At 45.1% G+C, this 27633-nt stretch overlaps 1 protein-coding gene across 3 annotated transcripts; it reads left to right on the plus strand.

Annotated features, from left to right (window-relative positions):
• On the plus strand, positions 1-27633 carry GATA5 (GATA binding protein 5). Of its 3 annotated transcripts, none has more exons than XM_054045605.1 (7): positions 1-99; positions 2017-2741; positions 6713-6888; positions 21966-22091; positions 23799-23886; positions 24998-25122; positions 26706-27633. In XM_054045605.1, exons 2-7 carry the CDS (start codon positions 2216-2218, stop codon positions 26859-26861), a joined length of 1197 nt encoding a protein of 398 aa, XP_053901580.1. In that variant the 5' UTR covers positions 1-99; positions 2017-2215; the 3' UTR covers positions 26862-27633. The 3 variants fall into 3 exon arrangements, with proteins under 3 accessions (XP_053901580.1, XP_053901582.1, XP_053901581.1); XM_054045607.1 differs by having other exon boundaries at positions 6719-6888; XM_054045606.1 differs by lacking the exon at positions 1-99 and adding an exon at positions 1623-1922.

The following is a 27633-nucleotide window of genomic DNA, read 5'->3' on the forward strand; positions in this document are numbered from 1 at the left end:
CAGTCCCTTTTTTTGCCGGAATTTCCCCGAGGATTTGGATTCAGCTGCTGCTTAATTCCCACCCAGCCATGCACGGTTTTGCTCCTTCCCCGCCGCACTGTAAGTACTTCTCTGCGAATTTATCTGCCAGCTGTCCTTATCTCGGAGATAATGGCTCGGGAGTCGGGAGGTTTCCCGATGGGATTCTGTTAGCTTTGCAAGGCAGCTAGTGAGATTGCTCCGTGATTTACGTGGTCTCCGATTTAAAAAAAAAAATCCCATTTTTAGATGGTCCTTTTTTAGAGGGGCCAGATTAGGATTTTTTTTTCTTCTTATCAAGGAAGCAGCACAATCCTGATGTGGAAAGGAGCCTTTCCTCCCACCCTACCCAGCAGGCCGGTACCGGCCGGGGGAATTAGCAACACTTGGAATTCTTCGCTTTGCTGTCTCGTTTCAAAAGAGCTTTTTAACGCCACGGTTTCTGTTGCTCCTGTGGGCAGCAGCTACACTGGTTATCTTTCCACCGAGGCCCATTATTTACAGCACAGCCACGGTTGCTGAGTTGTTTTTAAAAAGACACCTAATTTCCTGACTTCTTAAAATCGCCCAGGAAGTTGTAGGGTTGTGTTGCGACTTATGATTGTGGCTCTTGGATAGACTGTGATGGCTGAAAGCGATCAGTAATTTCTCTTCCTGGCAGGGTTAAAACACGCTATTTATACGGCAGGAAAGTCTTTTCGAAAAGTGTCGATTTTATGTGTTGTGTTTGTGTGCATTAGAGAACGATTATTCCTGTTATTTCATTTGAAAAATGTATCTTAAAAAAACAAACAAACCAAGAATCAACAAAGAGTCTGGTGGCACCTTAAAGACTAACAGATTTATTTGGGCATAAGCTTTCGTGAGTAAAAACCTCACTTCTTCGGATGCATAAATGTTTAAACCGACTTCGGGGTTTTGATTTGCACAAATCAATGTTGTAAAGAAAAAGCAAATGACATTAGAACTTGGCGAAATTTACATGGAAAGCAGAATATTTGTGAAGAAATCCTTTAAAAAAAAAACCTCTTAGTAACAAAAGTTAAGAGCATTTGTTTAAAACACAGAAGTCCCCCGTTTAAAACACTCTTTTATTTTATCTAGCCTAAATGTAACTTTGGGACTCTGAGTGGCGTTTCTATAGATAGATACTGTAAAGCAAAATCCAACATATATATTATCTACTGCAAAGCCAATATTTATATAAGTAACGCCATATATTTCAATACATATGATGCGAAATATACACAATAAATATAAATTATATCTGTTGTATAGGATCCTGCATATGTATATAATTGTATGTGTGGTATAATTATATATGTTGGATATGATCATGCATGTCAAGTATCAGAGGGGTAGCCCTGTTAGATTGAATCTGTAAAAAGCAACAGAGGGTCCCCTGGCACCTTTAAGACTAACAGAAGTATTGGGAGCATAAGCTTTCGTAGGTAAGAACCTCACTTCTTCAGATGCAAGATCTGAAGTCTGAAGAAGTGAGGTTCTTACCCACGAAAGCTTATGCTCCCAATACTTCTGTTAGTCTTAAAGGTGCCACGGGACCCTCTGTTGCTTTTTATGATCATGCATATGTATATAATTGTATGTGTGGTATAATTAGATAGGTTGGATATGTGTGTTGTATTATGCAATATAATAATACCCAATAGAGTGATTTTTCTCTGTAGAGTGAATTGTTATGGATAATACTGGCAAATTGAATAACTAAAAGGGGGATCCGTTCTGAAAGAAACATCTGCATCTGGCAATAATCCAAACCTTTAATTCTCGCCCGGTGATTTTACCCATCCTAATTCTTTTCGTCGTATTGAGCCGCGATCTCCTTCACTGAAGACGTGTTAAAACATCCCTCCTCTTGCAACTGCGTCCGTGTGGAAGGACAGGTGCAAGAGGCTGCTGCGAACCAACACGGGTTTTTTTATGATATAATAGTTGTGCCATAAAAAAAAGTCATATCTCGCTGCTTTCATGTTTCAGGTGCCTGTGACTGTTACTGACCTGAGCTCGAACATCTGGAGACAGCTGCGGGGCAGCCCAGCTTCTCATGTCAATTTCCCAGCCCTTGACATAGGAATCTTTAAACTTCACAACACAGAAAACTTCTGCGCCAACTGGGCTGCCGCTTTCCCCGACCCTCGGCTGCCCCGGGCCCTGGTCCCGCTTTGGAGGATATAAAATGTATCAGAGTTTAGCTCTAGCCCCCAACCATGGGCAATCGGCTTATTCCCACGACTCCAGCAATTTCCTGCACTCGTCGGCCAGCTCCCCGGTGTACGTGCCCACCACCCGGGTGCCCTCCATGCTGCAGACCCTGCCTTATCTGCAAGGCTGCGAGACAGCCCACCAGAGCCACCCCCTGGGCAACCACCCGAGCTGGGCGCAGACCGGCGGCGAGGCATCGGCCTTCAACCCGAGCAGCCCTCATCCGTCTTCCGGCTTCCCCTACTCGCACAGTCCGCCCGTCAGCAACAACGCCGGCCGGGAGGGAGCCTACCAGAACCCGCTGCTTCTGGGCGGCGGGGCCAGGGAGCAGTACAGCAATGCCTTGGTGCGCTCGGTCAATGGATCCTACACCAGCCCCTACCCTGCCTACGTGAGCCCGGAGATGCCTCCCTCCTGGACCGCGGGACACTTTGAAAGCAGCGTCCTGCACAGTCTCCAGACGAGGCAGGCTGCCTTGCCGGGCAGGAGATCCACTTTCGGTAGGTGACCGCACCTGGGCCCTGGGAGCTGCCTCCAGGCACCGCGGAGCCCAGCCCGGCTGAGCGGCACGCGGCTCCCAGCCCCTGCGCCCCCTTCCCAGCTCCCAGGAGCTCTCCATTCTGGCGGCCCTGGGGTAGGTTTAGCTATTTTTTTAAATGCAAATGATTTGTAAGGCCCCCGCTTCTCTAGCTTCAGTGGGCATCAGGATCCGCTCCCTAAAGTACTGCTGGGAGCCTCGTGGAAACGGAAAACTTACAAAAAAGAACCCAGCGTGTTAATGCAGGGCCCGGTTCTTGTGGTCAAAGTAGCGCCTGACTCTGCCCCGCTGGAATTAATGGGACTATGTGAGGCGTCAGGTAATGGGAGCAATGAGGCAGGAGAATCTGACCCCTGAGTTTTAAGTGAACCTGAAGGAAAAGATGGTTCTCTAGAAAGACCTCCTGTGTCTTTAACCCTAGGAAGGGTCCAGTGGTGGAAACAGCTGTCCGTCCCCTCCCCTCCCCAGGCAGGAGCTGGGCTGTTGCCACGTGAATGCCAGTATATATATATATATATTGCAAGAAGGGGAAAGAACACGTTTAAAAAGGAGAGTAATTTCCCTGGAGGACAGAAAAATGGAGGTTGTTTAAACGCCTTGCCCTTTACCCCGAATGATCCCTCCTTTCTACAATATCGACTTTGTGCCTTCGCCTCAATACTTGCCCTTGTGTTTGAATTAGGAGGGCAGATTTATAGCTCCTTCCCTTTTAAGTAATTTATTGTGGTAAATTAGTTTATATTTGAACAGACTCTTGGTCTCCTAATTCGCCTTCACCCAAACAATTCCCCAATTGCATCAATCTGCTGCCTCTGGAGAGACAGTGAAATCTAGTCAGGCGTTGAACAATAAAACCCACTTCAATTCGTTTTTATCCACACGGAGAGCCCTTTTAAATCAAGTTCCTAGCCAACTTTCCAGCTTCTCCCCCTCCTCCCCCTGACCCTTCCCGGTCTGCTAAATAAATAGGACCAGCTCTGGTTTATAACTCATGGGTCTATTCTTCTCCTAAGATTATGTTTTGAAAAGTACTTTAAAATCCACTTCAGGATCTCAGCCTTCTTATCATCTTTACTGCGGTGAATCGAATTATCTTATCTCTCCAGTAAGAACAAAGTAAACTAGGAAAAAATGCCTCCACTCCGTGTTTCTTACCAACTTTTCCAACTTGAAGATCCTACTTTCTTCTACTGCACTTTAAACAGCTGCTTCCTTATGATTTCTGGGAATCGTTTTTCTTTGCCTTTGAAAGTCATGTACAATCTTTTTTTCCCACTGCATTAGTAGGATCCCCTGATGAGTTGAATTGTAACTCTTCAATGCGCCTAAAGCAAACATTAATTCCATAGAAATCACCCCAGTTTATAAACTATCCCCTTTTCTGTTGAGAGATGTGGATTCCTTGCAAAGTCATTCTCTGGCCCTGCATTTTGTATGTTATTGGTCTTCCAAAATGCAGTGTTCAAGAATCTCTTGTAATTATTTATTTTTGCTCTTAGATCATGTAAGCGAGTGTGAAGTGCCTTAACACAACAACAAAAAGTCCAAACTTTTCTTTTTTTAAGGAACGCTTCTTTAATAAGTTCAAAGAAGGTTAAACCAGGAGTGCATTTTTATTTGGAAAGAAAACAGGCAATTTTCAAACCACGAATAACAGCTTCTTCCAGATTGGGAGGGAGGGAGTTATTTCAGAAAAAAATGAGGCTTTAAATCAACTTATACTAAGACTGAAATAATAGGGGTTGTTCTGTATTGCCTGCTTGTAAAATAACTCAGGCAAAAATATTCAGCTGGGAGATACACAACGCTCATCAGACAAACAAAACGTTTCACTTTCCCTTCTGATTTCTGGAAGACGGGGGTCAGATCTCACTCTGAAATGTCTAGTTCAGTGCCTTATGAATATATAATATTTGGGACAGATGGGAAAGTATACACGTGTACCTATGTGCAAAATATGTGTGTGTATTTAAAACCCATGTCATTCTTGAGTGGGTGTATATGTGTGTGTGTAAAAGTTGCGCACGTATGTGTGTAGATATGTGTGTACACACACAGCACATTTATTTTATAGTCAACGTTTATTTTACATATATGTTCGGTAGCCACATCGTATGGATATAGAATACAATTAGCTGTGTGTGTCTACAGCCACATACAACTTCAAACTCCTCCAACGCTGGTCCTGGGAGCTGGAAGATTGACTCGGGAAAGCTGACCCCCCTTTCCCCTGCGAGTCTGTCATTTGTCAGCTCGGAGCTCTAGGTGTGATTGATACCCACAGGCCAGCATCCCCCGAAGTTGTACATCAGCCATAGACATTCCACCAGGCCTTCCCCAGCCTGCTTGTCGCCACCAGTCAGCAACCAACACCATTTGATTGAAATCAGGAAAGTCTTCCAGTTCCCTTCCCTCCCCTCCTCCTTTTATCATCTTACAATAACATCATAGCGATCATTTATTTTTACAACCGAGCTGGGCTGCACCCGGCCCGCTTCCAGCCACATGAGAAGCGGTTTCTGGGGAGCCCGTGGGGGAAATGAAATCAAATCAATCTTCATTATCGCCCCTTGCCGGGGATATTTATTTATTTATTTTTTAAAAAATCATTAAATGATACATTAAAAGGTTAAATAAAAACGAAAACAGGGGAGAGGGCGGGGGCTTCTTTCTCTTTCGTCCCCAGCTCATGGAGACACGTGAGATTGCTGCTAAAAGCAAGGCTGGGGGTTAACTGAAATGGGTCCTTGCTAGCAGGTCCCCTCTGGTGCTTTGCAATAGATCTTCAGCCCAGTGAAGCCAAAGGGAAAAGTCCAGCTTCAAAATCCAGGCTCCCGTGAGGGTCGGCAGAGAAGAACTTGGGCTGATCCATTCGCCTGGATTTCTTTCTTTGGCTCTCTCCAATTCTCTGTTGACCCCGCTGCGGCTGGAGTCAATGGGAGTTTTGCAGCTGACATCCCTGAGTCTGACCCTTCCCCAGGGCATGAAAAGTGGGAGACCGGCTGACGGGATGGGCAAACCGACCTGGCTATCGGCTGCCATCTCTGCTTAAGCAGAACTCCCCTATTCATAGCCCTGGGACAGGGCCCTCAGCTATGTCGCCTCGGATTTCTTTCATGTCGGACAAATCCAATACAGGTGAGATGAGGAGAAACCTTTGAAGTCAGTGGCAAAACTCCCTTTGACTTCCACGAGGCCAGGATTTCACGCGTGGGATTTTCACCTGCGATCTGGAGGTGGGCAAAACGGTCAGTGGCTCCAGTGGGAGTCCTGTTAGGGAGGGATCTTCCCATAACATTTCATTTCTGGTCTTTATTCACCATGGCGCTCAGTCACTTCCCATGTACTGTTTCCCTTCTTCCAGCTGCGTTTCTTCCTGGGTCACGGTATCCGTGGCGCACGGGCGTGTTATTTTCAGTAGTGATGTTACAACTATTTGCCATGGAGGGAAAACAAGCTGGCCGGATCCTGGTGAGCCAGAGACCAGCCAGGGGGACACAGCACAGTGCTTTGCTGGAGCCAGGAGATGGCTGACAAAACCCTTAAAGGACGGAGAAAAGTTCTGCAGGTTCTTTGGCCGAAGAGAAGCCAGACGCCCCGGTGTAGCTGACTCTCGGTGTCCCGGGGCTGTTTGCTCTTGCAAGGAATCGTAGGTCGTATTTAGGAAAGTAGCCGGGGCCCGGGGGGGGGGGGGGCCGCTAAAGATAATTTTCAGAGGCACCTGAATTGGCAGCAGCCAAATGCTCTCCCATAGCCCCCAGAGAAAGGGCTAGGGAATGCCGGTTTTGCCTTTTATTTCTCTGAAGACAAAACTGGGTTCCTCTGAGGACAGGCAGGCTGGCTCTGCCTAGCCCGGCTCGCCTGGGATCCCCTGGGGGAAGTGACTTTGTCCGGGGAAGGGAGCGAGCGCCTAACGAGCTGCGTTTGGGTCAGTTTCAGAGTACTTGGAAGAATTCCCCGGGGATGGCCGAGAGTGTGTGAACTGCGGGGCGATGTCCACCCCGCTCTGGAGAAAGGATGGCACCGGGCACTATCTGTGCAACGCCTGCGGGCTCTATCACAAAATGAATGGCATCAACCGACCGCTCATCAAGCCACAGAAGAGGCTGGTAAGGCTGGCAACCCCAACCCGCTGATCTTTTCCCCCTCTCCCCCGCACCGCGCTAGGGAAGTAGGGCTCTGTGCCTGCGCCAGGCTCTGGCTAGAGGGGGTGGTTTGTGCGCTCCCAGGGGGGAGAGGCGAGTGAGGTGCCTTGGAGCTGTCTTCTGGGGCTTGGAGATGTTGCAGCTTCGAGGAATCCAGCGGAGACGTGAACGCGTCAGTGTTACACAACAATCCCAGCCCCATTTGCGCCGTTGGTCGGGGGCGATCGATGAGGATGATATTATCGCTCGTGAGTCGTTAGCTATTATTGACTGGTGTAAATGCAGCGAGCACACCCCACCCGCCCAGTTGGAGCTGTTCAGTAGGTAAAGGTGGAAGGATGAAATGACATCAGCTCCGTACCAACGGCGACATTTTAGAACCTACGACTTCTGTGCAATTTTGCAAGAAAATTAACTAGCTATTTACACAGCTACTGCACCACTGGTGGTAGTCCTACAGGACTGATTTGAAAGGATAGAAAGCGATAGGCTAAGAAACCAAAGGTTGTATGTTTCCTCTGGCATATGATTTATCTAATCAGAACAGAGTGACATGATCTCCCCTCAATCGTTCCCACAAAGAGAAATCCAGTTGCTTGCTTTAACAATAAAAAATAAAATACTATTTGACACGGGAATACAGAGGTAAAACCCCTTAACCGACATCTAGAGCTGAGAGCAATTGGGTGCTTTCGTTTTTGCAAGGTAGAATGAAATTAACATTGATAAGCGCGGGTTCTCTTGTCCTCTTTCCTCTCTGTCCACTTGCCTCGCGTTTCAAACAAAGGACAGGGTTTCTTGCTAGTCTGGAGAAAATCTTTAATGTTTGGGGCTGTATAAAAGCAGAATCTAAAGAGAGAAGCAAACTGTCATGTCCCTTTTTGTTTTGTTTTTAATATGACCACCTTTTCATTACCCCGGGACTGGCCTTTCTCTAAATATTTTTTTATCCCCTCTATCAACAAAAAGTCTGTGTTTAAATTCAGGGGAAGTTATTCAATGTTCATCTGACATATTTTGACACTGTTCTTTAAAAAGAAAAGAAAAGAAAAAGGCCGGAGCTTAATTGGGATTCTAGTATACAGTGGCCAATTAAAACAATATTGTGTGGGAGAGAATATTGTGTGTTTATAGTGTAGAAGAAGTGAATTTGCTTTTCATGTCAATAATAAAGTTATCTTTCCAAAGTGTTACCTCTTGAGGCCCCTGAAATTTCCTGCTGTAATGCCTAGCAAAAAAACCAACAACTTATTTTGGAAGGCTACCAAAGATAGATTAAAATGATCTATAGAGTGTCTGACTATGACCCTCTGTTGGGTTTTTGATCATTTTGAGTATATTTTATTGGGATAAATACATGCGTGCACATGTATGCATTGCTCTCTTAGAAGTAAGGAGTAGACAACTAAGAATCTACCAAAGGAAAATACAGCCAGGTTAGCTAGAGAATAAAAAATAGATATTAATGGGAATAAAGATCTCAAAAACGAGGGTCAATGCTATGGGACTGTACTTATATTTAAATGCTAACATGAGTAGCTGTGGTTTTCTGCCTCCAATGTATAAGGATCTTTTCAAGTGACAGGCAGAGATCTATTAGGACCCTCTAGTTACTTAACTTGCTTATTATTGAATGCAGGAATTCACAGCTCCAAACACATTGGTGGATACAGGCCGATCAATAAAAAACATGTATGAACACTGAGGATATTTTTAATATTGCTCTCAAATAGGAAAGGCCTAGTTCTATGCATAGAGCTCTAACTAAGTATGCCTATCACCTTTCCAGAGCTGCTTGTGCATTTCTGGGTTTGCAGAACAGTTTTCCCATGTAGGCTCCCCAAGACTAGGGTTACCATATTTTGTGCCTCCAAATGGAGGACACTCCCCGGGGCCCCGGCCCCGCCCCCAGCCCCGCCCACGCCCACGCCCCAACCCCGCCCCCTCCCAAAGTCTCCGCCCCCTCCCCTGCTTCCCGCGAACATTTGATTCGCGGGAAGCCTGAAGCAGGTAAGGGGGAGGGTGGGGGAGCAGGCGCGGCCCAGGCTGGTCCCCCGGCGGCTCCAGCCTGGGTCGGCTCGGGCCCTGGGGTGCCGGCCCCGACCGACCACCCCCCACGGGCCCGGCTCCCAGCCCCACGGGCCCAGCTCCCGGCCCGGCGCACCCCCCGGCTCACTCCCCGACCCCGGCTCACCCCCCGACCCCGGCTCCCGACCCCGGCTCACCCCCCGACCCCGGCGCACCCCCCGACCCCGGCTCCCGACCCCGGCTCACTCCCTGACCCCGGCTCCCGGCCCGGTGCACCCCCCAGCTCACTCCCCGACCCCGGCTCGCGGCCCGGCTCACTCCCCGACCCCGGCTCCTGACCCCGGCTCACCCCCCGGCTCACTCCCCGACCCCGGCTCGGCTCACTCCCCGACCCCGGCTCCCGGCCCGGCGCACCCCCCGGCTCACTCCCCGACCCCGGCCCTGCGGGCCCGGCCCCGCGCCCAGCCCGGCCCGGCACCATGCCCCCGGCCCCGGACAAAGAGGCCCCGGCCGAGCCTCCCGATTTTCCCGGACATGCCCGGCTTTTGGGGATTTCCCCCCGGACGGGGATTTGAGCCCCCAAAAGCCGGACATGTCCGGGAAAATCCGGACGTATGGTAACCCTACCCAAGACCAAGAGAAAGGTCTGAGTTCTGCCCTACACGCAAGTCACCAGCTCCCACCCTGTTGTCCTGCTTCCACAGTCACAGTTAGTGCTGAAGTCAGTGGGTGTGCGTTGCCTGAGTGCGGCTCTTCAAGGCGGCTGATCAGACATCATGGCTCGGTGCTAATTGAGAGGAGCCGTTTTTCAAGTGAGCACCATCAAAAAAATGGGCGGTAGAATGTTTACCTGATGCGTGGGCCCCGTACAAAGCCAGGCACCACTTTGATAGATTGTGGCTGAGGGTTGTTTAAATTAGCTGAAAAATGCAACCGGGGAGTTACTAGTGGTGTGGCATGTGCCTGTCCTTGTGAAAACCTTGACCAAAACGAAGGCACTGAACACAGTAGCTATTTGTGTGTTCAGTGAAGAGGCTGATCTTGCAATTCTGATTCAGGGGAATAGTCCCTTTGGAAGGTACAGGCTGGGCTCAAGGATAAAATGCCTAAAGGCTCAATTTAGGGCCAGACCCAGCCCCCATTAAAGTCCATCAGGCCTTTAATAAATTGAAATAATGAGTATATCTTAACAATTACTGTCCGTAGCGTAAATGCCCTCAGGACAATAGGAAACTAAATGACATGCAACTAAGCAGTATTTTCAGATTAAATATGCCTCACAATTTCCAACCATTTCGATAATCACAAACACATAGAATAGGCATAGTATCAGATTAATATATAGTCATGCATGCATCTAGATAGACAAACTGATTATCTATCTACTAGAATGCATGTTATCACCTCTTTCTAATTTACTTTTTAGACTGGGCTGAATATGGAACAATAAGTGAACACTAATGTAGCCTTACTTCCATTGAAGTCAATGGGCTGGTCTACACTGGGGGGGGAGATCGATCCAAGATACGCAACTTCAGCTATGCGAATAGCGTAGCTGAAGTAGAAGTATCTTGAATCGAATTACCTGGGGTCCAGACGGCGCGGGATTGACGGCTGCAGCTCCCCCGTCGACTGCGCTATCGCCGCTCGCTCTGGTGGAGTTCCAGAGTTGACGGTGAGTGCGTTCGGGGATCGATATACCGCGTCTTAACGAGACGCGATATATCAATCCCGGATAAATCGATTGCTACCTGCCGATACGGTGGGTAGTGAAGATGTACCCAATGAGAGCTTTGCCACTGATTTAAATGGGAACAGAATTGTCCCTGGTTAAATAAATACTGTAGGCTGGAATCGCATACAGTCACTGGTGCATTTCTGGCAGTCAGCATTGGCTGAAGGATAGGTTATGGTTACTGTGTTCATTAGTTGCTGTATCTTTTCAGATTAAAATATTACTCTTCCAGGTATTATACATTGGATTCCATCACAGTTGGGTCTCCTTGCAAGGGGGAGAAGGCGTGTCTTTTTCATGTAAATTCACCTTTGATATTTGAATTTAGTTGTAAAAAGTTTCACCTTTTCACACTGCAGCGATTGGTAACAGAGCTCAGGGCTCGATCCCTCAAACTCTGAATCAGTCAAGCTAAAAACTAGTAAATGTTTAGGATGAGTCCTTAGTGAAATGAAGTTTCAGTCGGAAATAGATTTCTTTGCTAGAGCTTAGGGTATGAATGCTTATGTAAAATCCCTCATTTTTACATGTATGTCTCCAAAACTGCAAAGATATTTGCACATGTTAACTTTAGATGTGTATGTAATCTGTGCATGTGTGTAAAGTAAAGCATGTGTGCAGAATTAGGGCTTATAGATAAATAATTTGGTAAAGACCCTAGTATTTTGGTATTAAAGACAGTTATCGATATAATGTAACAATATGAATAGGATATTACACTCATTACTCAGGTAAAACTCTCTTTGGATGTCAGTGGACAGGTTTGACCGAGAATTTACAGGATCAGATCCATATAGCTTAGGGATCCCTAAGAAGCCCATTTTCCTTTGCATGATGATAAATCTTACCAAGGTCACTATGCAGGGACTTTGGTTTTTAACAAAATATTTCTATGAACAATTACAATCTCTGTGCAACATTTGTGCTTCAGTATAAATTGTCTGTTTTCTATCATATCGCCATTGAAGCTTTGTTTACAAGTTATCCAGGCAGATGTGATTTTTTAAAATTAAAACTAACATGTATCAGTTAAACTGTTTTAGAAGTCTAGTGCCAATTTTTAATAAGATTTTTAATGGATTCCAACTTCTGATTATAACCAATTTCTTAAGACAAACTGTTTTAAAATGTAATTCTTCCATCAGCCTTGCTGTGTTTTGCTTTCTGGTATTTATTGATATCTTCAAAGTCAGTCACTGGAAATAGTCAAGATGCTTGTGTCTGAATTAGAGCTGGGCTGGAACTAGTCTATGATTTCAATTCTTCCCATTCCAAAATGGAACAACCCCCCAAAAATGTGAAATTTCTCCTTAAATCAAAATTAAAACAAATAATTTCAGGTGAATGGAAATGTTTCGTTTTGATAAAAATGAAACATTTCCTTCTGATTTTGCTTTTTTTTTTTTTTACATTATACATAACATAATATCAAAACAAAATGTTGTTTCAAACCAGAAAATTAAAATGTTGCCTCCATTTTGACGTCATCAGAATGCTCCATCCCATTATTTTAAAGCATAATTTCATTGAAATCCACACGTTTCCACGGAACGTTTTGCTTTCAACGAATCAGCATTTTCTGATGGAAAAACATTCTGTCAGAAAACTTCCGACCAGCTGTAATGTGTAGTGTCCGTATACTGGGGCAGATTCTGATCTTAGGTATAGTGATGTAAATCCAGAGCAACTCCACTGATTTTGAATGCCTTTTTTGTTGAGAGAACTGTGTAACAAAAAATACCCAGGACCGTTCTCTGATCTGAATGATGCTGGCATTGTAACTGACTTCAGAGCAGATGTTTCTCAGAGTTCTTTCAATACATATAGCAGATGAAATAGAGACAAATAGGTTGCACCATTATTAAGGGTGCATCGAGTTAGGAAAGGCGAACTCTCACACCTTCCCACTCGTGTACTATGTCCAGGCTGCCTAAAGACGCCGTGGCTATTTCCTATGCTGCAGGGGGTTAGGCCTGATTACTGCTCACCCGTCCTTTATGCAACAGCCCCATCAGAAGAGCTAGTCAAAAATTTTCTGATGCAATGGTTTTCTGTTGGAAAATGATGATTCAACAAAATCTAAACCATTCCACTAGAATGTATCAATTTCACCAAAAAATCCAGTATGAAATTATCGAAATGCTTCATTTTGATAATAATATACTAGAATATAGTTGAAATGATCAAGTCAAAAAATGTTTTGATCTTATCAAAACTAAAGGATTCAATAAGGTTGAAATGAAATATCTCAGAATATTTTGTGACATGAACATTCAGAGATTTAGACTTTTTGTCCTGATTTGAGACAAAACCAAATTAAAAATCCCAGAATTTCCCATGGGATGGAAATGTAATTTTTCAACCAGCTCTCCCCATCAGAGGAAAAGTGATCAAGTTAGAGATGGTTTCAGAGCTTAGTCCCACTTATTGCATGTTCTGAGCTCAAAACACAGATATGTAACAGCCATTTGATAGGTCCAGCCTTACCTACGTACTATACTCCTCAGCGCCAGATCAGGAGGAACTGTTGTTAGTCTGTTATTTCTGATGGTATTTCCAGCTGGGGGGATGTAATGCATTTGCATATGTATATATTCAAAGCTCCAGGCCTTGCCGCATTGGGATATGCTGCTAAGGTTTTTTGTTGAAGTATTAGGACTTATTCATTGTTGGGGCTTTCCTGGTACAGGCCATCTGCCTAGCACTGGGGAATCATTACTGATTAAATACTTTTAATTCCCAGTTTTTAGAGATGTAACAGCTAGGACTGACAAATGGAACTAATCTAAGATTTAGATAAACCCCAACATGTACAAGCCATCCTTCTTCTGACCAGCCCCAAATCTCAAGCTGTAGAGGTCTAGGGCCATGTGCAAAGTTTACTGCACACAAGCCAGGTGTGTGTCTTAGGCCTTGTCTACACTACAGAGGAAATTCAATCTAAGCTACGCAATTTGAGTTACGTGAATAGCATAACTCAAATGGACGTAGCTTAGATCTACTTACCACGGAGTCCACACTACGCGATGTCGACAGGAGATGCTTTCCCGTCGACTCCCCTTACTCTTCTCCATCTGGTGGAGTACAGGAGTCAACGGGAGAGCAATCTGTGGTCAATTTAGGTCTTCACTAAATCGACCGCTGATGCATTGATCGCCGCTCGTTGATCCCCTGGTAAGTGTAGACAAGCCCTTAGCCTGTCTGGCAAGCTCTCACACAGCTCCTCTCCCTCACTCCCACCTCCCAAAGACTCCCTTTATCAGACACATGCATGCCTAGCTTCTCATTTTTAATGTCCAGGCAGTATCCTATTCAGGTCAGGATTCATGACCACGTGAAGGATTTTCTCTGGCCATGACAGGCCCTGGTAGGGACAGGGTTTTACACCTATAGGGTCTGATTTGGCATCCATTGAAGTCAATGGTAAAGTTCTTACTGACTTAAATGCTGCAGGATCACGCTTCTAGTGAAGGGAACCTCATGCACCTCAGCAGTTTCAGACAGTTGAAAACACGAGATGCTCATGACAGCTGCTCTTTTTGCTGCAGCGATTCCTAGCGCGTTACTCCAGTTGAAGTCAACAGGACTCTTGGCTGAGCAAGGAGGCTAGTACAGACTAATATCATTTGGATTTGTCAGGAAAATAAATGGTCAGGTCTGATATATTTACATTTTAACGAGCCGCTGAGCATGTAACACCCATTCCCCAGAGGGCTCTCTACATGCACGGTAACTATTTTTCATCATTTTTAAGCAATTATTCATACCCGATTCAATGCTGTGAACTGGAAAGGGAAAACATTGGGACCAGCTCCTGTAATCAGCTCCGCGTAGGCAGACACTTGTACCCATCTGCAGGCCTGTGAACCAAAGGGTCTGATTGCAGGATCAGGGGTTGGCCTATGGAAACCCACAACTGACATGTACAATTCCCATTGACTTCGGTGGGAGTCCCCTGCACAGTGCTTTGGCCTTAAGGGGGCAGATTTCCAAAAGGACTTAGCGCCCATTTAGGCACTGGAAGGGGCCAGATTTTCAGGATAATTTCAGGCCTTTTTGAAAATCAAGCCATTAGTGTCACAATGGGAGCTGATCGGTGCTGAGCACTGGAAAATCTAGCCTTTAATGTCAGATTCCCACTGGCATTTTTCTACTGGTATTTGAACACGGTTGTCCTTTTTTTTTATTCGTCATATAAAAAAACCTGGTTATTCTGGTGATTTAAAAGCAAAGTGACGGGTCCATCAGCAAGCCGACAGCTGGAATACCAACCATTTCCTGCTGCAGTTACAAAATGCGGTCTCCAAATGGAGAAATGGCTCAGCCAGAATAGAACAAGCCAGTCTGTAGTCTCCATATGCAAGATCATTTGAAAAAAGAATACAGTTCTGCTCCCATTCAATCAGTAGCAAAACTCTCATTGTCTTCGCTAGAGTCAGGATCAGAACCACCTGGGAAACAGGTTTAAACCTCAAGCAGTAAGGCAGAAGTGGGAGGGCAAAAAGGGGTGAAACTGAGGATGGCTGTGCTCTGGTTCTAAGGGCATGTCTACACTACAGCCACTTCAACGGCACCGTTACAGTGCTGCAGCCGTGCCACTGTAGCATGGACACTTCCTACATGGATGGAAGGTTTTTTTTCCCCATCCATGTAGTTAATCCACCCTTCAAAAGGAGGTAGCTAGGTTGACTAAAGAATTATTCCATCAAACTAGCCGTGTCTACACAGGGGATTATGTCAACCTAACTACATTACACAGCTGGACACAACATTTTTCACAGCCCTGAGCAACACAGCTTGGTTGATCTAATCTCTAAGAGTAAACCAGGGCTAAGGGGCCCAATACTACCATCCCTATGTAACAAACCTAGGTAACAAACCTTCCACCGATATAAGCTCTGCAGAAATGGGTCCTAAGCAATTGTTAACATCATTGAGTCTATATTAGTTACCAACAGTTGAGTAAAGGGAGCTGGAATGAGCTCTCAATACACTCCAGGAAACGGACCCATGTCTTCTTGTCCAGTTTATCCCTATTGTTTTCCCTTTATTCCTATTTAAAGTCTTACAACAGACTTGGTGCTTGTGGTGGTTGTAATTTAATTAACTTTGAAATATCTGAGCTGAACAAATTCCACAAGGATTAATTTTTAAGACACATGTTGTCATCCTAAGTCTGATTTCTCCTGGCCCTCCATAAAACCATTGTTTACATTCCCAAAACTTTAAAAAAAAAAAAAAGTCGAGTTTCAGGGTTTCACATTTACTTTGATTTTGCTAAGTCCTAGACTTAAAAAAAAAAAATGTTTTCTGCATAGAAGTTTTCTGTGCAATATCCCTGCATAGAGTCTTCGCTAGCTTCGTTGGTAGTAAAAGGTGCTGTCCTTGAACCAGTGAATTCAATGAAACACTAAAGTCTTGTTAAGATGAGGAACCATTGAATTACACTCCCTTACAGTGCATAAAAATATATACTTTGTAATAAAATAATGCTCTGTTGTCTTTATCTTATGAGCTTCATTCTGTAACCAGCCTAGACAGATATTTCACTATGTATTATTTTGCCTGCTGGATATGCTGCTTTTACTATGCAAAGTTGAATTAAAATAAAAGGCATATTTTGCACTAGAGATTTCAATATGACTGCCCAGTACAGCCGGAACGGTAATTAGCACTTCTGTGTACAGTAGTGTAGTCATGTATAAGAAGATACAGTAATAGGGTTACCATACGTCCGGATTTTCCCGGACATGTCCGGCTTTTGGGGGCTCAAATCCCCGTCCGGGGGGAAATCCCCCAAAGCCGGGCATGTCCGGGAAAATCGGGAGGCTCGGCCGGGGCCTCTTTGTGCGGGGCCGGGGGCATGGTGCCCGGCCGGGAGGCGGGCCGGGGGCCAGGCCGGGCCAGGGTCGCAGTGCCGGGCCGGTCTGGGCCCGCGGGGCCGGGGAGCCGGGCCGGGCCCGCGGGGCTGGGAGCCGGGGGCCGGGCCGGGCCCGCGGGGCTGGGAGCCAGGCCGGGGTCGGGGAGCCGGGAGCCGGGCCCGCGGGGCTGGGAGCCGGGAGCCGGGCCCGCGGGGCCGGGAGCCGGGCCTGCGGGGCCGGGGAGCCGGGAGCCGGGCCCGCGGGGCCGGGAGCCGGGCTGGGGTCGGGGAGCCGGGCCCGCGGGGCCGGGAGCCGGGCCGGGGTCGGGGAGCCGGGAGCCGGGCCCGCGGGGCCGGGGTCGGGGAGCCGGGAGCCGGCCCGCGGGGCCGGGAGCCGTGAGGTGCGCCGGGGGTGGTCGGCCAGGGCCCGAGCCGACCCAGGCTGGAGCCGCCGGGGGCCAGCCTGGGCCGCGCCGCCTCCCCCCTCCCCCCCTTACCTGCTTCAGGCTTCAAGCAGGGGAGGGGGCGGAGACTTTGGGAGGGGGCGGAGTTGGGGCGGGGGCGTGGGCGGGGCTGGGGGCGGGGCCGGGGCCCCTGGGAGTGTCCTCCATTAGGAGGCACAAAATATGGTAACCCTATACAGTAAGTAAGAATAATAGTTACTAGCCCCTTTTATATGATAACGGCAATGTTCTGTAAGTAGCATAGGCAGCAGTTTTGCGACATATTTTTTATCTTTGACATGAACAGAATGCAGCCCTATTGATTTCCATAGAAAGCTATATTACTTAGTGATGGGCTGGGATGGAATTTTGTTTTATAGAGCATCTTTCATAGTCAAGGTATCTTGAAACACTTTACAAAGTAGTAAGTTAGGCCCTGATTCTGAAAGCACACGTAACTGGGCATACGGGAGTCGTCCCATTGATTTTAATGGGACTGCTCATCTGTATAAAGTTAAGCTAATGCACAAGTGACCCTGTCCCACAGGTAACAAGCAGCCGGGAGTCCTGGCTCAAGCTGAACCCCTGGCATGCCTGAAGCCGGATTCTCAGCCTAGGTGGAGGAATAGCTTTCTCTCCAGCAGGGCACAATCCGGCAGCCTGCTGAGAACACGCCTAATACCTGATACCTGTCAGACCCCACAGCAGAAAGGCTGGATGCAGGCCTCTCATAATGCCGTTTCGGGTCGACCAAAACTATTTGCAAATCCAAGTCCAATCTGGCGAACCGTTTCACCCAAACAAAGAAACAGAGAATTTTCCCCCCGAAAAAGTCAAACTGTTTTGTTTTGACATTTTCAAAACAAAACATGACGTTTTGTTTAGAAATGTAGCTAGATTTTTTTTAAAAGGGTAAAAACACCCAAAATAAAACAAAACAAAATGGAAAAATGGAGGAGGGGGGGAGAATTGATTTGGGTCAAATGAAACAAAATATTTTTCAGATTCTTTTGGTTTGGCTGCCAAACCAAAAATATCAATTATCTGCTGGATCTATTCTTAACTTGGTTCTTATTCACGTCCACAATTGTAAGATTGGGCCCTTTCTGAGGAATCAACTATTGTCCAAGTTACCGAGGTTGTAATTTTTTTTTAAGGCAAACATAGAACTTTCCACTGCAAATGTGGCATAGAAAAATACCACCTGGTTACTGCAGCACCTCGTGAAATAATTTCAGTAGAGCATGGATATGTTCCATGCAAGTTATTGCACTATTAGCAAAAAAAAAAAACCCAATAAAGAACAAAAAAGGAATTAAAATGATTAAAATGTTCTGATAATAAGAACAATGTTCTCATGAAAATCAATAACACCAATCACATTCTGAGCTGAGGAAGCAGGTTCATTTGGTAGGTTTCAGAAGAGAGTTACTATAGCCATTATTTAACTCTTCATGCGTAGGTAATTCCACTTATAACATCCTTGGGGGACCTTGACTTGGAGTTTGAGCTTAAATACAATGTTAACTGATGGGTATCTAGATCTGTGCAAAATGTATGATGTGTTTTGATTAACTGTCTCATCAGTTTCAGTTCCTGTGTTTTCTCACTCCTTGAGTTTTAGGCTCATTCAGAGCTAGAATGGCAAAGGAACTCAAATTAATAATCCCCAGTTCTTATGTAATGTTTTTTATCAGTAGATTTCAAACTTGTGTGTTTTGCAACACTCTGCCTTGTGTCTGGGTTTGTATGGTTTCATGAGACATCTCAGTGATCCAGATTTCAGAGGTTTCACAAAGGTTCATTTGACCAAGAAGACCTACCATTTGCCCACCTGTAGCAAACTCTCTAATGACCCCATTCCCCAACAGTCATGCCTGTCTAAAGTGGCAGCAAGTTTTGCTGAGTTTTGATTTTATGTTTTGGGGGTTCAAAGGTATTTTCTATGAAACTCCCCTGCTTCCATTTCCATGTTCTGAGTCTCTGATGGCTTTGTGGTTTTCTGTAAACACTCAGACAGCTCCACAGAGGGACCATCCTCTGTTAATTCTAGTTTCTTGGGCCAGTAGCTCTGTCAGACCTTCATGTAGCTAACTTTAGCATACATTTTATTAAATAAGCTCAGAGGAACGATTCCAAGAGCTTTATCAGCAGCAGTTGGCTGTCAAGTGCAGCCCATGAAGGGCTTTTTGTTTAAGTGTGCGCTACATTTATATAAATAAACACTGGAGTACAATGTTGAAGTCAACAACTTCCTAGACAAGGTCAGAATGCTACAATGGTGGACTTGGGTTGGGGGTGGGGAAGGGCAAGAACGTTCTTTCTTTTAAGTAAACTGCTGGGAAATTAGCAATAACATTTTGTACCTTTGTCCTTCAGTAAGCAAAAGTGGCCTTGACTGTGTCTTTCTTGCTGCAGTGGAAAGTTAAATCACAATGGGCAACTTCAGAGAATGTTTAAAGTTTTTTAGACCCAGTATTTTGGTAACCCTGGGCCTGATCATGCTCCCAGTGACTACCCTAGGAGAAGGAGCTGGCCCCATGGTCTGTAAACTTATTTGAAACAGCAATTTATTAAACTATCTTATAGTTGGCTCTGAAATGCCGTCAGTTACATATTACCCACTCTTCCGTCACAGAACTGCTAGGTGACTGATGATGCAAAGATTACAGAGTAGGAAGGATTTTCCACTGAGTTAGGCACTGAACTGGAACTGAGGAGATGCGGTTTCTATTCCCAGCTCAGCCACTGGCTTCAGACTTGTCTACTACATGGTGCTTTAGTCCACACAAGAGGGTGTAACTTTTAGTCTGCTCTAGGGTACCCGGGTGGACCCCGCTGGTGCACACTAATGTAGTACCATTTGAAATGGGAGCACATTAACATGCACCAGGCCATTTAGTGCACAATACCCTAGGACAGACTAAAATTGACACCTGTATGGTGTGGACTAGAATGCCATGTAGACAAACTCTTTGTGTCTGACTTTGGAGAAGTCATTTAATCTACCCGGTGCCCCAGTTCCCCATTTGTTTAGTGGAAATAGCACTTTCCTGTCTCACAGTGGTGGGGAAAGAATAAAATCCATTAGTGATTTGAGGCCCTCAAATACGAGGGTGATGAAGGCTATAGAAGTATCTAGATAGGAAGACCACTTTGGTGCCATGCCTAGTATTGGAATTCAGTGGTCAGGAGCCCAATTTTCAGTCTGACCTCATGTCATGAGACCTATTTGATCATCCTGGGCAGTGGGTCCAGCCCCTCAGGTAGTACTGGTCCTTCTAACACTTAAGGGTGGAACTTTCCAAAGCTCTCAGCGCTGGCCTTACTCTACATCCAGTCAGTGGTAGAAGTCCCCCTGTCTTCAGCGAGGACAGCTAGGCCAAAACCAAGCATTTTGTAAACCCTCCCCTTAATACCAGATGTGGTCCTTACTACTGTGGGTAGGCCTGTTGGCTTGCTGCATGTGCTGCTTCCATGGGACTATTGATGATAGGAGATACTATGGGACTGTTTGCAGGCTGGGTTGTGCCAATTCTGCAAGATGCTGATCTCCTTCTTCTCTGGCTGAGGACGCTCAGCTCCACACAAGATGTGAGCTAGGCAAATGGGGCCTAATAGGAGTTAAGGAGGCATATCTGAGGGCAGGATTTTGCCCAGGCTAGCTATCCCAGGTATAACATGACCCCACCCCTCTTGCACAGGACAGAAATTGCTAGGGAAAGATTTTGAACATCATCCGCTTCTGTTCTGTGCAAAAGTAATCCGCTTGCATCTCAGGGTTATGTTTTGACAGGTTATTTTTTGAAAAATAAATAATGTATAAAGGAATATAATGATCTGCAACAAGTTGCTGAAGCTGCTTGACTTAGCAACCAATGACTCAAAGAGTGTTCTCTCACTTTGCCCTCCCTGTCTTCTGAAACTCAAATCGGATCTGCACTTAACAACTAACCTTGTAAAACGTTTCATTTTTATTCCGGCTCCCTTTACCCAATTTATCACAATGCTTAGTAATGATATGACGCAATAATGGAAAAACAAAACAGATGTGGAATTCTTTGTTACTTGCATCACCCAACATCTATCTCCGCGATGAATTGACATTTTTGTCTCCAGGCTGAAGAATATCACTCCAACACCTGAATGTGGCAATAGTCCATGATATTAAATATGGCACCAATATCTTTACACTTACTGAAGTCTCCTGTTCAAATAGCTGGAATGCCTAGCGCTAAGAGACATTACAATGAGACGCCCATAAGCTGACCAGCTAAAACCCTGTGTTGAGAGCTCTGAATTTACCACTAGCTGAGAACACGATTGACAGAGACAGGCCTGCTGCTTCTACAAAGTGTTTCTGCTTCCAGCTACAGAAACATTAGCTTTGGGACCTGACCTGCAGCCAAGCCACCCACAAAAATCGGAATTAATTAGTGTTTGGAAAGTGCTTTGGGCTCTTTAGATGAGAGGCGGGAGATGCAGGAAGTGCAGAGGATATTCTCTTTTTATGAACCCCTCCCAAGCCCAAACACCACTGATGATTTACACCAGAGATCAGTCTGGCCCCCATTAACTTTAACAGTTAATTTAAATCGACCGCAAAATGGAGTTTGCAACATTTCTGCTTTCAAAACGTGGATAATAATACTTATAAGATCCGTCTCCCTCTGAGTGGATCACTTTTAAATTATTGCATCATGTTATGAAATATTATTTCTCGGAACATATTTGTTCAACATTAGTGGAAAGGATTAAAAGGATGTTTGCCAGGTTTGTCAAGCTCCATAAAAGAAGGTTTGCAAATCAAAGTGAGCTCACTGGACTGCTATTTCTTTGATGTGAATTTTGTTATCTTGTGCATTTAGTCAACATTTTTCATTGTCCAGGAAATCAGTGTAATTTGAGATTTTTCCTCTTCCCCCTGCATGCAAACTCTTACTTTTCTTTTTTTCACGTGTGTGGGTTTTTTTAGTCTTCGTCGAGACGTGCTGGTCTTTGTTGCACTAACTGTCACACAACCAATACTACCCTCTGGAGACGGAATGCAGAAGGAGAGCCAGTCTGCAATGCCTGTGGATTATACATGAAACTCCATGGGGTAAGGCGCTCATTTATCCTCTATAGGAAACCATTTTGTCTTTAATCATTTCCCACCAGGTTTAAAATATTCTGCCTTCACTTCCTATTGGAAGGGGCAGCTTTATCCAGTCCAGGAATTGGAAAGAATTCAGAAAAGAGATAAAGGAATGATCTAAGGTCTGGAAAACATGTCTTATAGTGAGAGATTTAAGAAACTCAGTCTGTTTTGTTTATCAAAGAGAAAGTTAAGAGGTGATTTTTATCATGATCTACAAGAACATACATGGGGAAGACATTTCTGATAGTAGCTGGCTCTTTAATCTAGCACCGTGGTTCCCAAACTAGGGGCGCGGCTTTTTCCAGGGTAAGCCCCTGGTGGGCCGGGCTGGTTTGTTTACCTGCCGCGTCTGCAGGTTCGGCCGATCGTGGCTCCCACTGGCCATGGTTCGCTGCTCCAGGCCAATGGGGGCTGCAGGAAGGGCGGCCAGCACATCCCTCAGCCCACACCACTTCCTGCAGCTCCCATTGGCTGAGAACGGTGAACCGTGGCCAATGGGAGCTGTGATCGGCCGAACTTACAGACACAGCAGGTAAACAAACTGGCCCGGCCCACCAAGGGCTTACCCTGAACAAGCCGCGCCCTTAGTTTGGAAACCACTGATCTAGCAGAAAAAGGCGTAATGAAATTCAGTGGTTAGGAGCTGAAGCTAGATAAATTCAGACTAGAAATAATGTGCACATGTTTAACAGTGATGATAATTAACTATTGGAACAATTTACCTAAGGACGTGGTGGATTCTCCATCACTTGAAGTCTTCAATTCAAGGTTTGCTGTCTTTCTAAAAGATCTGCTGTAGATCAAACAGAAGTTAGGAGCCTGATGCGGAAATTACTGGGTGAGGTTCTCTAGCCTTTGTGATGCAGGAGGTCAGAGTAGATGGTTATAACAGACCCTTCTGGCCTTAAAATCTATGAATTTTGAAGACGGTAATGCTTCTTTCCTTTCTATTATCTCAGGGACACCAGTGTGATTGTGTTTCTGCTAACATTTTAATATGAATTTTGTGGATAAGAAAAGATGTATGATTGCTAGCCTGGAGTGCCCTGTTTCCACAGAACAGGTACCTCCAAGGTAGCAGCAGGACAAACTTTCCCAGACCAGGACTATGCACCTGCCCAGACCTGGCAGGGGCATTTCTAGAGGAGACTGGATGGTTTGGTCTCCACATCCATTCAATTCTTGGTTTCTAGCAAGAAGGGCAGTTACCGCCAAGTTGTGGAGGTGGTTTGATGACATTTATCCACTCAGGGCAGGAACAACTAGTGAATTGTCCATAGGCCACAAAGCAGACTTTGTGCTTCACTTCAGCCTGGGCCAATTTGAGCTTGTGCCCTCGAGGTTAACATCTCCCTATCCCATGACCATTCCCCGTGAGACATCCAGTGCCCCACACACTGGTGTAATTTAATAAGACATAGTTGCAAAGGTCACTAATAAATCAGAAAAAGGAAAATAGGAAATAATGGAAAAAAAACAAAAATTGTGGGAAAGCCTCAACTGTTCAGCCTTATACATCTTCCAGCCAAGGCCTGTTGTGGAGAAAAATAGCACTTAGTGAAGGACAAGGTCTTTGCACATGCTACAGTATGTAAATAGAAAAGCAACACACGTGGTAGAGCTCAGTACAATACAATATTAATTATTCCAAATTTTGTGGGTGTCAAGGTGCCACGACCTCTGGCAATGAAAAAGGAAAGCATCCAGACAAGGAAAAGGAAGCCTAAAAACATTACCAAAGGCAAAACCTCAACAGGTATGGTTCTTTTATTATTCCTCCCTATGGCTTAGACCGTAAGCAGGACCTAATGTTGTCAGTGATTCCACAGCTGTGGAATTGGCTAAAAAATGAATGCCTGCAACAGGAATATGCCTGCAGAATCTAATCTTTCCTACAAGAAAAAAGAGTGTCTTTTAGTCTTTATGACTGGGAAAAAAATCCTCCAGATGCGAGCAGATGCAATGTTGTTTTCCTGGGCCTCAAACAACAGTACCATTCTTCTCAATGGGGTGTCCACTCATGTTTGGTGATGTAAATAGCAGTGCTGTTAGCTATTTCACTGCTGGGCATTTTAGAAGAAACATGCGGTCACTGTATCCCTTGCTGTTGGATGGATGGAGTCTATAGGGGGTGGGAGCAGTAGGGCAGCTGGGTATGGTCAAGAGTTGCTGGGGCAGAGGGAGCTAGGAAAGGTTAAGAGATGATTTAAAAAATTCCCCTCAGAAGCACTTGAGAGAGATCTTGTCGATTTCACTTCGCTGCTATACTCCTCCATGCTGCACGCCAGGGTGGGCAAAGGGTTCCTGAATAGCAACTTCAGCAGCAAGGGTGTGACTGGTGTAAAGGGGAAAGGCGGGGGCTGGGAATGCCTCAGATGGTCTGCTGAGCCAGTCAGGGGAGTGCCTCATGTTGCCCTCAGCAGCAACCCTCTTGCTGGTTAAGAGCGGGGCTGCTGGACTCTGAAACCATTCCAGCCCTCTTTAGTCAAATGCATGATGAGAGCCATGACATGGGGCCTTTAGTTTGATGGGTGTTAAGGTGGGGAGCAAATGAGTGGACTCTTCTCAGGTTCTGACAGGAAGGATCACCCAGAAAGAATAATGTTCATGTCTATCACATGCCTTCCTTCCTCCCAAGTACAGTACCTCTAGCGTGTCACTTACCAATCAGTTTTGTTTTTGCCGTGTTTTACCTGAGAAACAAACAAACTACCACACAAAAAGTACTCTCATGCTACAATAATGCCATGAGATAGGAGATTCGCCCCTAAAAAGTCCAGGCAGCTATTAAAATATAAACGACTGTTTCTTTGAGAACTGACTTTATGTGTATGTTACTTTATCAACTTGTAATGGTTCTCTTTCAGGGTCTACAACTTCAGCCACTAACTCCCCTTCTTCCATTACAAACTCAGACAGCACCGTCACTTTAAAAACCGAATCCAACGTGACATCACAGTACCCTGGACAAACCCTAGTGTCAGTCTCCCAGGTAAAGCTTGAGAACAGAGAGTATTTGTTCACATTGATTTTTTGACTAGCTGGTACAGGACTAAGTAGTTTAATTGTCTGTTGCTATAACAAGCCCAGTTTCATAATTAGACTCTCCCATCCACACCTCAAACTATCTTCTAACCCATAAACGCACCTTTTGCTCTGGAAACTATTAGGCACAGATATAAAGGGTCACCACAAGTTTTATAGTTGGCACAGAGTCCAGTTCTACCCGGTACACAGCTTCAACTCTCATTGATAGCAATGGGAGTTATGTCTAGGTAGAATTGTAGAATATCAGGGTTGGAAGAGGGACCTCAGGAGGTCATCAAGTCCACCCCCCTGCTCAAAGGGGGAACTAATCCCCAGACAGATTTTTGTACCAGATCCCTAAATGGCCCCCCTCAAGGATTGAACTCACAACCCTGGGTTTAGCAGGCTAATGCTCAAACCACTAAGCTGGGTAGCTGGGCTTAAGTCTACTCTTGCTCCATTGTAAATCAGGAATAACACAATGGAGTCAATGAAAAAACAGTGTAAGTGAGATTAGGAACTTGCAGAGTTCTTGACAGCTTTCTAGTCAGACAGGTATATACTTATCTGTATGGAGTTTTCTTTATTGTTCTGCTGGCAATTAGAAGTGAATTTAACACTCAAGAAAGTGCAGCGCAGAGTGTTCTCTAGAGATCATTGGGTGTCAGACCCATTTCCTGTCTCACGAGTTTGTCTGAATGGGTTGCATTGGGTGCACGGATTGGTGCTTTGTTTCTCTGGTGGAAGAGATGTCTCTAAATCAAAATGTTCTGACTGTGCGTCATCTTTATATTGGGTCTAACCAAGCCCCTGAATCTGAACATGTCTGAACTTAAGGGAAGTTCCGACTGAGATCCCAACTGCAGGACTTGGTGCCCTCTCTAGTTTATAGTAGAGGTTCTTGGTTGACTTTGATAAATGTGATTGGTGTTATGATAATAAAGAACATACATGTGCCCAAAGATCTCTGAACTGGACACAATCAATCAATCAGTCAATCAGTAGAGCCAGGTATAACACAGGCTTCTTCCAGAGAGCTCTGCTAAGGCACTTTAGTCTTAGAATGAAGCAATCCTCTTGTCTAGTTCCGGGGTTCTCTTGAGCACACAATTCTGATAGGGTCTAATCTATCATATTCATGATCTGTCATATTCATACTATTAAATTATGACAAATCTGACTATTCCTTTGCTAATGACATGATGCGACTAATGGGTTTATCTTACATCCCCTTAATTCCAAATTGGAACAGTGTCAGCTAAATTGCTGGGGTTTTCAATTGAGCCTAAGGAAGATAGGCACTGAATTCCCATTACGTTTCGATGGAAGTCAGACACCCAATTCCCTTAAGTTTCTTTGGAAATCCCATCCTAAGTGATTAGCTAGATGATTTTAGAGCTAGATTATTGCATCACTGATCGAAGACAAATATAAATAAATAAAAGTAACTTGTAACTCAATGTTCTCATTCTGAAACTGCTGCTTTCAATATATATTAAAATACATCAGTGGCATTATAATCATTTCTCCTTATCATAATCTTCATAGGCTCAAAGCCAATCGGATGACACACTGGCCAACGGCCATTCCGAGTTCAAATTTGAACCTGAGGATTACGCCTTCACTTCTGCTACCATGACTCAACAGTCAGGACTAAGCATTCCCCTCCGTCAGGACTCTTGGTGTGCACTGGCATTGGCCTAGAAACGAGGCTTCCAATAAAACACTTTGGACCAACCTTTCTACCTTCCCCGCTAATGGATAACAGGCAAAAGGAATGGCTGCCTTAGAGCTTTGGGACTGAAAGGTTTCAAGTAGTCAATATATGATTCTATGTTCAAAGACAGATTTCTCTCGGAAGCTGTGAGTGAAAGCTTAGAAAATGTTGGCTGTACTTGGCCAAGTTCATTCTTCCTGACTGACTGGTTCGGTGGTACTCACTCCTCTAAAAGCTTTCACTCTGCAGAAGTGAACTGGAGACGCCTCCCCAAAGCAAAAGAAATGGGGATGTCTCTCTTTTCATGAGGAATCCTTTATCTTCCCGAGACGAAACAAATAAATACATCCCAGAATCTATGTTTATTCACGATTATTTCTCCCTTCTATGACTCCTCTGTGTGCAATTTCTTCCACTTTCCAATAAAGACTGTGATAATATGGCACCAGGTAACTTAATTCTATTAACACGTAAACCGTGTTGCCTCCTTATGTTTACTGGCCACGGCAGGAAAGGAAAAAAAGACCCTGTTGTTTTAAACATATACTGTTTTATATTGAAAACAATCATCTCTATAGAGCGTTAGCTTCTGAAGCATTTACTCTCTCAACACTGATCCCACAAGTCATCCATGAGATAAACACGCTGCTCTTCCAGTTCTATCTCCAAAGAAAGAATTTCTTTTTCTTTTTAGGCAAACCATGTGACAAAAATAGTCAAAAAAGATTCCGATAATAATAAAAAAAATCTTGAAATGTC

This window comes from Malaclemys terrapin, chromosome 12 (assembly GCF_027887155.1).
Source record: "Malaclemys terrapin pileata isolate rMalTer1 chromosome 12, rMalTer1.hap1, whole genome shotgun sequence".
Taxonomy (NCBI): domain Eukaryota; kingdom Metazoa; phylum Chordata; order Testudines; family Emydidae; genus Malaclemys; species Malaclemys terrapin.